This window comes from Balaenoptera musculus, chromosome 16 (assembly GCF_009873245.2).
Source record: "Balaenoptera musculus isolate JJ_BM4_2016_0621 chromosome 16, mBalMus1.pri.v3, whole genome shotgun sequence".
NCBI lineage: Eukaryota > Metazoa > Chordata > Mammalia > Artiodactyla > Balaenopteridae > Balaenoptera > Balaenoptera musculus.
Window position 1 is genome coordinate 70,287,031 of NC_045800.1, and position 12,606 is coordinate 70,299,636.

The 12,606-nt window shown below is 35.3% G+C and overlaps 1 protein-coding gene across 9 annotated transcripts in view; it reads left to right on the forward strand.

Annotated features, from left to right (window-relative positions):
• JMJD1C (jumonji domain containing 1C) overlaps positions 1–12,606 on the forward strand; it is a 318,677-nt gene that overhangs the window by 293,791 nt on the left and 12,280 nt on the right. For 6 of the 9 annotated variants that reach the window (XR_005016920.1, XM_036829659.1, XM_036829657.1 and 3 more), the window contains 9 exons: positions 1,975–2,064; positions 2,965–3,092; positions 3,282–3,495; positions 4,007–4,221; positions 5,248–5,526; positions 8,357–8,525; positions 9,249–9,339; positions 9,817–9,947; positions 10,337–10,459. Coding sequence is in view for 8 of the 9 variants with exons in the window: in XM_036829659.1 (XP_036685554.1) it covers positions 1,975–2,064; positions 2,965–3,092; positions 3,282–3,495; positions 4,007–4,221; positions 5,248–5,526; positions 8,357–8,525; positions 9,249–9,339; positions 9,817–9,947; positions 10,337–10,459 (1,440 nt within the window). In the remaining variant the exon portion in view is untranslated. Of the gene's footprint in view, positions 1–1,974; positions 2,065–2,964; positions 3,093–3,281; positions 3,496–4,004; positions 4,222–5,247; positions 5,527–8,356; positions 8,526–9,248; positions 9,340–9,816; positions 9,948–10,336; positions 10,460–12,606 lie in introns of those variants that run through there. The other 3 variants (XM_036829654.1, XM_036829655.1, XM_036829660.1) reach the window with 3 other exon arrangements.

The following is a 12,606-nucleotide window of genomic DNA, read 5'->3' on the forward strand; positions in this document are numbered from 1 at the left end:
ACTGTGTCACAGCCTGAAGTGTCTTATAGAACCTGTTAATTATACAGTCAAGCACATAAGTCACAATTGCATACTTACTAGGGTGAATTGATTTTTCTAAAAATTGGTCCATAAAGTTTAAATCCAAATGTTCAAGAATATGCTACCACTAGCACCATGTATCCCCTAGCTAGAAAATGAAGAAGTCTTTATTATATATGAAAACAGCCTTTGAAATGATTATTTCTAATTTCTAGAGAAGTAAAATGGCACAAAACAGTGTTCTGCATGTTAATACATTTGGAAGATAATAGTTTAAAAAGAAAGTAACTAATTGTACCTTTTGTCATGGTACAAGTGTTTTAGAAAAAGTTCATCCAAGGCAGTTAAGGAAGTAGCTACTTAAATACTGGTAACCTGAAGGTTTTGGGGGTAAAGTCTTAATGAGAGGATTCAAACTGTGGAAGTATTAGAAGTAAAATCATGTTTAGTGATAGACTATTTATTCAGTATCTAAAAACAGTGAATGTCATTTTCATTCCAGGCAGCTCTTTTTCAAAGTAGTATGTCAGATAGATGAACCATGATTTAGCCATCAGTATCTTTTACACTGATAGGATTACTAAAACCTGGCCCTTTCTAACGCTTTTTCTTATACACCCAGCGTTTACCAAAGAGACTTGAGCAAGTGGGAGAGCATCTACAGCTAGTTGTTTCTGTGATATGCAAAAGATACATGAGTAAAATGTAAAACCATAATAAGGAATGCATTTTAGGCAGTTAAATATCTTCAAAACCCTAAAAATCTATTTGGATATTTTTGGTTGATAGAAGAACTAGCTGCAGTGTTATAAAACTTCATTCATTTTTACTGGTTCCATGTTACTTTCATTTTCCCTTTGCCAAATTAAAAAGAAATTAATTTTAATGTATTATATTTTGTTATATTGTATGCATGACTTCTTTTTTAAACAAGATAGGGTATGCATAATAAAACCTAATAGTTGTGTTGCTGTCGGTTATCATAGTACTATTAATTTTTAAAGTATAGTCTGTCAGTCACCATATTAAGTATAACCTATATGCCTTGAGTTGTATTCTGTGTTTTATATATATATATATATATATTCTTATTTCACTGATAAATATTGTAATAAGCTCACATTGACGTAAGTTATAGCTTTATATAGTGGTAACTAAACCTAGTGTTTAAAATATAACTAGTTGGAGAACATTTACGAGTTACTATGTAGGTTTTGTAGGGAAAGTCAGAGCGCTTTTAAAGAAGACCAGTTTTAGGCTAGATTTGAATTTTATTTCCTCTGAAACTTTTCATGAAATAGTTCTAGATTTTTTTATGCTGAATTTAATGAGCTTTTTGATACTTACTGAAGCTCTTACAGCCACGTCATAGATAATTAGTTATCTATATCATTAAATTTATAGAAGATGTCCTTGAGATGAAGGTATTGAATATTTTTCCTTTGTATGATATGCCTCATGCTATGCCTTAATACATTGACTTTTCCAGGTATGGAGCCTTATTACAGTAATACCAATTAAATACTGTCTTATCAAGTTGAGGCTTTTCACATGTCTTGTGACAGTTCGTGTCTTTGACCCATTAGACAAAAATGAGTTGGCAGTAGCCTCAAACTTATGAGTCTAATGTGCTAAGATCAGGAAAAAGCCCTGTTTGGCACAAATAGCTAAGAGTAAAAAGTTAGCTACAGGGAAGATTGAGGTGACTAATACATTAATGAGACTAAAGAATGGTCATTTTAGAAAAGGCTAGTAACATTGTATCTGTTTTGTATCATGTTTTTATAAAATTCTCAGAATAGTGGAACTGTTTTTTTTTTTTTTTAAGAAGCAAACATATGAAGCCTACCATTGACATTTTACATAATTGCTAAACTCTTTATATGTAAGCCATCAATTTTATAATTCTAAAACCATGACTAATATAAAAGTACATATGTTACTATCTTACAGATAAAGAACTGTATGCTTGGATGAAGTGTGTGAAGGGACAGCCTCATGATCACAAACATTTAATGCCAACTCAAATTATACCTGGTTCTGGTAAGTATAAATATACATTTGTTTTTGGCTGCGTTGGGTCTTCGTTGCTGTGCGCCGGCTTTCTCTAGTTGTGGCGAGTGGGGGCTACTCTTTGTTGCGGTGCACAGGCTTCTCATTCCGGTGGCTTCTCTTGTTGTGCAGCACGGGCTCTAGGCGCACAGGCTTCAGTACTTGTGGCCCTCGGGCTCAGTGGTTGTGGCGCTCGGGCTTGGTTGTTCCGCGACATGTGGGCTCTTCCCGGGCCAGAGCTCAAACCCGTGTCCCCTGCACTGGCGGGCGGATTCTTAACCACTGTAACAGGTCTTTGTTGTTCCAGATTACTTAGAAGTATGTCATAGTAGTAGAAAGAAGTGGTAAGGTTTATGTAATCTTGAATTGTTCTTGCTCTGTTCTTAGAATCCTCTGTGTAATAAAGTTAGCAGGATAAGCCCAGACCCAGTGATGAAGAAAGCCTAAGAGGAACCATTTTAGAAGGGGAAAACTGGGAATTCTCTGGCAGTCCAGTGGTTAGGGCTCCACGCTTCCACTGCAGGGGGCACAGGTTTGATCCCTAGTCGGGGAACTAAGATCCCACAAGCCACACCACGCAGCCAGAAAAAGGGGGTTCACGGGGCGGGGAGACCAGAGTGTAATGAAAAGGCATATTAGATGTATTTATTACAGGTTATTCTACTTTTTTTTTGTTTTTTTGAGCATAATGATTTTTGATTATAGAGGTAAAAGAAGAGAATAGAGGACATGAATTTGGTTGAATGATCAAACCTGAAATAGATAGAAGGGATGAAGGAAAAAATGGAAGAAAAGTTGAAAAGGCACAGAAAACCTCCACAAGAAAAACAAAAAATTATTATAATCTTAACAACTAGTGATGATCTTTTTATTAACCATTATATTTTGTAGTTTTGACAGATCTTCTAGATGCGATGCACACTCTTAGAGAAAAATATGGTATTAAATCCCATTGTCATTGTACTAACAAACAGAATATACAAGTTGGAAATTTTTCTGCTATGAATGGTGTGTCTCAAGTGAGTAAAAATCTCTATTCAAATAAAATTCATGGTTAAATTAATCAGCTTTGATATTTGAAATCCAGTTTAGGACTTGTGTTTTATAAATTACGTTTCCTGTGTTACTGTATAAATGTAACCTCTATTTTTAACTCTGAATAATTGAAGAAATAGTATTTTAAAAATTCAACTGTTCTACCTTTGTAGGTTTTACAGAATGTTCTTAATCACAGTAATAAAATTTCTCTGTGCATGCCTGAGTCTCAGCAGCAAAATACCCCTCAGAAGCCAGAGAGTAATGGCAACAGCAGCCCAGAGAGTGATGTAAGCACAGACAGCAAGTTAACTCCTCCAGAATCCCAGTCACCACTGCACTGGTTAGCAGATCTTGCAGAGCAAAAGGCCAGAGAGGAAAAAAAAGGTAAACCTAATTTATTATCTAATAGAGAATTGTAATCGACAGTGTAGTATTATACATTAACGTACTACTGTTCACTTAGAACAATTTACTTTTGTCTTTTGCTCTCATTGTGGCTTAGGTTTTAACATTTGTCTTTTCTTACTAGGAACTCGACTTCCTGTGATCTTATCAAAGTTAGTTACAGAATCATCTGTAGATGAGCATATCACTAAAGCCACCAGGGCGATAGATTTGTAACTTACCTACACCTTCTCCCGGTCTTAGCTATAGCATTTTTCCTTTGTGACAGGTACAAACTCACCTACATGTCTAAAACACTGAGGAAGGCCTTTTCATATTCAAACTATTTGACTCCTGAAGGATCTAACCCATCCTCTGGTGTGTGTTCAGGTGAATAAATGACTAGTGCTACAGTTTTCATCTCTCACTATAAAATGTAGGATGCCAGCTTTGTCTGTACTTTAGCAGCATGTTTAATTTTATTTGAATTTTGTAAAATGTTTTATTTCAGAAAACAAAGAATTTGCCCTTGAAAAGCAAATTAAAGAAGAGAGAGAACAAGACAACCCTGATTCTCCCAATAGCAGAACATCACCTCCTGTGTCCCAGAATAATGAACAAGGCTCAACATTACGAGATTTGCTGACCACAACAGCTGGCAAGCTACGTGTGGGTTCTACAGATGCTGGCATTGCCTTTGCACCAGTTTATTCAATGGGAACCCCCGTGAGTGAGATGCCAGATTTTTGGATTTCATATGGGCCTTAAATTTAGATTTGGGGTCTTGGCTGTGAACTACACAATAAATAGATGCACATGAAATCAAATATACCAAATTACTAAGCATGTTCCTATTTGCATTATAATTCTCATAACTTAAAAGCCAGAGATTTTGTTCTTTTCCCAGGTGAAAAGGGTTGCGGGAGGGGCATTTTGATTCCAAAAGAGCCCTAACAAACTCCTTCAGAATTTGAAAACCATGTATCTAGTTGGGGGAGGGGAGGGGGGGCAGGGAATGACATGGATGTGAATGTTTTGTTACTTAAAATATTTAGACATCAATTTTTGCTTTAATTATTCACCAAAATATTAAAAAAAATAAAAACAGAAAAATTGCATAGGTAGACACAAATTTTTAGTGGCTTTTTTTTTTAAATTTATTTATTTATTATTTATGGGTGTGTTGGGTCTTCATTTCTGTGCGAGGGCTTTCTCTAGTTGCAGCAAGCGGGGGCCACTCTTCATCGCGGTGCGCGGGCCTCTCATTATCGTGGCCTGTCTTGTTGTGGAGCACAAGCTCCAGACACGCAGGCTCAGTAATTGTGGCTCTCGGGCCTAGTTGCTCCGCGGCATATGGGATCTTCCCAGACCGGGGCTCGAACCCGTGTCCCCTGCGTTGGCAGGCAGATTCTCAACCACTGCGCCACCAGGGAAGCCCTTTAGTGGCTTTTAAAAGTATTTGGGAGAGTCTACCTATTTGTTCCCTCTGCCCCAATCCTAAAACAATATAAAAGGTAGGAAGACCACACTTCTAGTTTCTGCAGATCCAGCGGTTTCTCACATGGAGAGCACCCAACTTCTGCTTCCCACTGTCGGGAACAGTGCAGGGACTAGAGATCCATACCCATTGACATGATTCTTGAAGCCAGATATATTGTTTGTGTTGGTTGCTTGCTATGTAATAGTAAATGAAAGCAAAAGTTTCCAAATGTAATCATTTCCCCTGAAAATATAACTTTTTTTCCTTATTAGAGTGGTAAAAGTGGAAGGACTATGCCAAACATTCTTGATGACATAATTGCTTCGGTTGTTGAAAACAAAATTCCACCAAATAAAGCCTCTAAGATAAATGTTAAACCAGAGCTCAAAGAAGAACCTAAAGAAAACAGAAAACCTGCCATGGATGAAAACAGTAAATTGTACAGTGATATACCACATTCTTGGATCTGTGAGAAGCATATTCTGTGGCTTAAGGATTATAAAAATATTAATAATTGGAAGCTTTTCAAAGAGTGTTGGAAACATGGACAAGTGAGTATTTTAAGCTGATTTAGTATGCTCTGAGTGGAACTAAAGCTGGTTGAATAGGAAAAATGGTTTTCTCCTTAGGATTAGAAAGAAAGGGGAAAGATAATACTTGACACATTTGGGTTGGAAGATATCAAAAACACCAAAAAAGTTACCAGAATGATTGTTTCTGAATTCTTATTTTTTGGCCAGATTTATATGAATTAACAGGGAAGCATTGATTATTTGATGTTATAATTTCAATTTGTTAGCAGACTTTTAATAAAGCCATATATTCACAAAGTTTGGTATCGCCTTCCTTTTTTTACATTTGTATTTTAGTTCAGTTAACAGATTCATTTCTGCTATCACAGTGTTAATAGTAAAAGCAGTTTTCTTGAACTGATGAGAAGTGTAGATGTTTTTGCCTTTAATATTTACCTGTAGAACATGTATTTATGTTAGTTCATCAAATCTTGAATGACAAACTCCATTATTTAATTTGGCTCAAATAAAAATGATTTTCTGTTTGACCAGAGTTTTGATATAATAATGTTTGATACACATTTCAGATGGTAATTTACTACATTAGTGCACAAATTAGGATTTTGCATGACTTAGTATTATCTTCAGTTTTTTTCTTGCATTCTGGAAAACATCATTGCTATTTTACTTCATTTTTTTCATTTAACAGAGAGTTATTGACCACCTAATAAAATCGTCTTTGTGCTGGCCATTAAGGATATAAAAATGAGTAAGAACCATTTTAGTACAATGGCTCTTAATCTTTTTAGGTCTCTAATCCTTTGTAAAATCCAATGACAGCTTGGTTCCTCACCCTAGAAAAAATACACACCCATGCATTGCACATACACGGTATTTAGCATATATTTTTTTGGTTGGCTCTCCCTTGAAGCCCTGATGCCATTGCTGCCTCACAATTTAGATGACTTAAATTTGTGTAGGCTTAAACAATCTCATAAATAAATACTTTTATAAATACGTTACATGTTCTCAGAACTTTGTTTAAGGTACTGTGGAAACCTAAAAGAGTGAATGAATAAGCTAGAGTACTAATTCAGAAGGGCTAGTATGAATTGATGTCTCAGGGGTTAAAGTGAAGGTTTTATAGATGGACAAGAGGTTAGAAATAAAAAGGATCGGGTGTTTGGGGAACTGTTCAGTAGCTTTGTTTACCTGGCATTAATAAGAGTTCTGTGGGGTAATGATGGGGAAATGAGGTGGTTACAGTTATGATTATGAGGGGCCTTTATATCTTGCTAAAGAGTTTGAACTTGATCCTGTAGATGACAGTTTTAATTGAAGAATCAAAGTACTCAGATTGACTTTTTAAATTGAAGTATAGTTGATGTACAATATTATGTAAGTTACAGGTGTACAATATAGTGATCCACATTTTTTAAAGGTTATACCCTATTTATAGTTATTATAAAATATTGGCTGTATTCCCTGTGTTGTACAGATCGACATTTTAAAATAACTGACAGCAAAGCAGATTGGAAGTTGAATTGGAGGGGAATAAGACCAGAGGCAAGGAGTCAAATTAGGAAGGCTTTCAGTATTTCAGGAAGATGATGATGACGATAGTAGCCTAAGAATTCTGCTTTAGAATATTCTAATTTATTAATTAACGTGCCTCTATAATTTTTTTTTTAATTTTACTTTTCCCAAGCTGCTGGTTACCAAAATAAGGAGTGGCACAGGGCTGGATGGGAGTATTACTGGATAGGCATAATAAGGGTTAGGAGTTAATATGTGAATTGTCAGCAATAGTTAATTATCTAATAGCTGAACCTGTTTTAATAGTTGGATATATTATTAGCCCATTGAAAGGAAGTTTAATGTTGCAGTTACCCAAGTGGTTAACCAAACTTCTTAGGGTGGTTTTTGCTGTTGTTTTTTTCTTTTCTTTTGAGATACCTTTTTGTGATAACACCCCTAGCTTGAGGTTATTCTGCACTTATCGTTCCTCAAGTTTGATTATCTTGTGAGTTTTAAGAGTACTTAAAAATAACTTTTACAAGAGAGACTCTTACGTCACAACTTCCTGTGTTCTCTTTTACTTTTCATTTATAATAAGGGAATTTTAAAAAAAAGAAACCTAAGAATAATGCATCAGATTGCCTTTAGAGGTCTTTTTTTCCATCGGCATTGGAGTTTTAAAACCACCAATCTTCAATTGTTGGTTTTTGGGTTAGAGAGCCTTGAGGAAATTTGAATTCATGTGATTTCAAAGGAGAGATTCACTTTCAGGGAATTGGTCATTCAACTTGAAATTTATTGTTGTTGTGTTTGGTTGTTTAATATTGTGAATATTTTTGTCATGATCCTTGTAGAGGTAAAGAATGTGTGTATGTGTTTTAAGTGATATAAAATCAGAATGTATATAAATTATGTTTTAATCCCAAGGACTCTATTTTATTTAAAAATCTTATTTACATATATTGCATATGTACAAATATATAAGGTTATGTTTTGTCTATAAAAAGGAGTCTGTAAATAAAACAAAACATATTTATATTGCCTAGAAATGAAATTTTTAGTATAGCCTTTCAGACTCTTTCCTGAAAAACACTACGTATTTTTTGTTTTCAAAATGGCAGTGTACTCTGCCATGTACATGGCATTCTCTTATCACCTTTTCTCTTTGAAAATATATTGTGGACATCTTTCCAGGTCAGGGACTGTTTTTGAAAGCCTCTTTATTCTCACAATTTGTCATTAGTCCTAAAATTCAACATGTTAACCGTCTGTTGCATGTGTGTGTAAAATCAAATTTTGGAAGTGTCCATATACCTTTTAACTTTTCTTTATCTGTCTGTTTATTTATAAGCCTGCAGTGGTTTCTGGTGTGCATAAGAAAATGAACATTAGCTTGTGGAAGGCGGACTCAGTTAGTCTTGATTTTGGAGACCACCAGGCTGATCTCCTGAACTGCAAAGACAGCATTATTTCAAATGCCAATGTTAAGGAATTCTGGGATGGTTTTGAAGAAGTTTCAAGTATGTTGTTTTTTTGTTTCTTTGTTTTACTGTTTTCTTAAACATTTCCCCCCAAAATGATAAATTGTTTAATCTTTGAAATGTCTGTATTACTTTGTTGTCTAGTAAAAAGGAACAAGTACTTGGAAGTAGGAGACTGGGTCCTATTCCTGGCTCTACCCCTCATTTTCTTTAACCATAAAGAAGTCATTTAGGAATTCCCTGGCAGTCCAGTGGTTAGGACACAGCACTTTCACTGCCGAGGCCCGGGTTCATTCCCTGGTCAGGGAACTAAGATCCCGCAAGCAAGCCACACGGTGCAGCCAAAAAAAAAAAAAAGTCATCTATACTATGTTTCCATATGTCATATTCAATATATTAATGTTCCTGGGGAATATTTTTGGCAACCCCCAAAACATTTGAAACTTGAATAACACACTTTGTGTAAAACATTTTGAAAAATTAAAAGTAAAAATGTAAGACTGTAATTTTAATTTTAATAACAATTGTAAAGAGACTTTTTATAAAGAATTTTATGGCGATATTACAGATATCTGTGTTCATAAGGAACAAACATCTTAATACTACATGAATACATAAGAAATAAAAGTCCATAAGCAAGCATTCTTTACCTACTGTACAATAATAGAGGTATTCATTCATTTTACATTTCTTCCTTCTTCTAAACATTAATAAAAATAAAAAGACAGATTATCTTTTTAATAATCAATTGCATTCTTATAGAACGGCAAAAAACGAAAGGTGGAGAAACAGTTGTTTTAAAACTGAAAGATTGCCCTTCAGGAGAAGACTTCAAGACTATGATGCCAGCAAGGTATGTATGTCTTTCTATACTTGTTATTTTGACTCTTGGCTTTTGAGGTTGAGCTGAGATTATCCCCAGAAGTGGGATAATGAATTACAAATGTGAGCTTTAGGCAGTATCCTCCTCAATTAAAAATAAGTAATAAAAAAAGAAAGAACTGAATCTCTGTAGTCTGAGCAGGGGGAAGTCTTTGTTAGGCAGTAAAGAAGAGGATGCTGTCAAAGAGGAGGCCCCATTTGGGACCTCTCTTCTCTTTGGTGCTTTCAATTTGCTGTGTTTAGGGAAAGAGAATTGCAGTTTTAGTCAGTATCACTTCTATTCTTTGCTTATCCATGTATTATGCATTCATTTAAACTTTGAATGAAGTCAAGGAAAGTGTTAACTGTTAAAGGCCTTAAGGAAAGTTTAACAACTTGAACATTTATATATTTGAAAGCACTTAAGAATGTAAACCTTTATTCAAAAGAAGTCAATGTTATTCTTCAGATATGAAGATCTTTTAAAAAGCCTGCCATTGCCAGAGTATTGTAATCCAGAAGGAAAATTCAATTTGGCCTCTCATTTGCCAGGATTTTTTGTACGCCCTGATCTAGGACCCAGGTTGTGCAGTGCTTATGGTAAGTACATATTTGCATTTCTATCAACTTGGAGTATATGGAAGTTTAACTTCCGTCCAAAGATAAATTATCTAATCATTTTTAGATTCTGCTAAATCCGTTCCTTTAATAATCCATTGAAATCTTTTTCTGAGTCAAGCAGTGTATATTAGGTATTAATAGCCAATATATAGTTAAGTACCTGCTCATTCCTTATAAAATATAGTTACATTTTCTATTAATTTCATTTTTACGGTACATTTCATGGATTGTGGTATTTTGTGGGCAGGTTTCGGAATAAGGAGACTAAAACTCAAATTACAATTAACAGATTTTCCTCAGCTGATTTTGGAAGGAATATCTAGGATATATAAAGTGTTATGCTAAATAAAATTTTATTTTATACACAGGTGTAGCTGCTGCTAAAGATCATGATATAGGAACAACAAATCTACATGTTGAAGTTTCTGATGTTGTAAATATTCTAGTCTATGTTGGCACAGCAAAAGGAAATGGCATTCTCTCAAAAGCAGGTAAAGAAACTTAAAGAATAGTGGTCTTTGGAATAACAGTTGAATAACCACACACAATAATATTATCTAGAATGTCAGCCTCTGTGTTAACATCAGAGATTCCCCAAAAAATTGCAGTGGATATTGGGATATTCTAATATTTATTTGGAGGCGTGATTAATTTACCTGGCTTTTTTTTAACACAAAAGGAATTTTAATTTTAAAAGTGAATTATTTTTATTTGCTCATTTCCTATTATTAAATATTGGGTTTATGAAAATAAACTGGTAAGCTCACTTACAAACATTTAGTGAAGAATAGAAACTAGGTCCTTGAGCTCTGAAGATGATTAAGGCATGTTTGTGTCTCAAGCATTCTTTTTTCCCCTCTAGTACCAGAGAGAAGAGGCCTTTTCTCCTAAGTAGAAATAACCGTTCAATCCAGTGTATAGGTTTTAGAGTCTGTCCTCTGGGTTTCTTTCTAAAACCTTGTTCCATCTATCATTCCCTTCTTTATAGACATAGGTCCTTCAACTTTCTTTTTCCACTGGCTTTTCTCAGAGTAGGAGCAAACTTCAGACTTTTCCTCCTTCCTTAAAAAGCCTTCTTCAGACCTTGTCTTCCTTGCCACCACCCTGTTGCTCCTGCCCTCTTAACACATGTGCTGTGTCTATCACCTCCCTTTCATATTTCAACTCAATGCGGGTTGGCCCCTGCCTGCCGCCCCACTGAGATTACTGTACTGGTGCTATTGCTGTGGCTTTCACTGATAGTCATAGTTCAATACAATGGTTTCTTTGTGGTCCTCTTATTATTTGTACCCTCTGTAGTAAACGACACCTCTTCTTCAAATACTTTCCTTGGCTTCAGTAACACTACTCCCCTCATTCTTCATATGGTGGAGTTTCAGACTTTTCTAGAGTTATGGACTTTATCCTCTACCTTTTCTGGTTTACATGCCCTTCCTGTGAAATTCTATACATGATTTCCAACCACTTAGCTCAACAATTCTATCTGGAGCCCAGAATATATCTGCAGCTTAGTGGCTAGGTGCTCAAGACCTGGGGGTTTATTATAGTATTCACTCAGTTTTTGTGTCTATTTGACAGCTTCTATAATACACAACCTAAATTCCTCCAAAACTGTAGAAACTCATAGTTTCTCAGCTTCTTTAACTGACTCTATTGATTGTAATTGATAAACACTCTTGTCTCCCCTACTCCCAAGGATTTGAGAGTCAGGCACACTTGAGTTGTAGTCTCAGCTCTAGGACAGAAATGTGTGTGCCCTTTGGTATCAGATTACTTCTCCTTTCAAAGGCTATGGTGCCACAGAGTTACAGTTGCCCCTTCGTATCTGCGGGTTCCGCACCTGTGGGGTCAACCAGTCAAGGATAGAAAATACACAGCAAAAAGAAGATACTCCAGTAAGTTTCAAAAAGCAAAACTTGAATTTGCTGTGTGCTGGCTTTCAAAAAGCAAAAGGAGTTTGCTGTAGCCAGCAACTGTTTGCATAGCACTCACATTGTATTTACAGTTATTTACCTAGCATTTACATTGTATTAGATATTATAGCACTTAGTCTACAATACAGAGGTTACATCTGCTTTTCTCCCCTACTTTTCTTTCATCTCCTTAAATGCTAGAACTTTCTTATTCATCTTTGTTCCTGCTCATCTCCCATCCCTCATTCATAGCATAATGTTTGATCTTTCGAGAAAAAGTCATCAGCTTTTAATTTTAATTCTTGGACTTTAATTCTTGGACTGTCTTTCTTTAAAGTTTTTGCCAATTTTTATAGATGGTCACAAAAAAAGGAATGTTTTAGTGTTATAATAATGCTTAAAACACATCAAGAAAACCGACCTACATAAAGCACACGCTTTTTCCTCTGCATACAGTGGCTCTCCTACCTCCTTGTCTCCCTAGCAAATTCCTGTATTCATCCATCAAAATGTAGCTCAGATTGTCACCTCCCCCTAGAGGTCTTCATTTAAAGAATAAACTTTCTCTGCTCCAGCAACCATTTTCTTCCTTGTGATTTCACTGTCACAAATATCTGATGTATTCTTTCTAGCAGCCTTTTTAGAATTCACAGAGCAGTGACAATTTTCTTTTTAAGTTATCTTTTTCATTAAAAGATAACATTCGAGGACTGACCCAGTCTTTG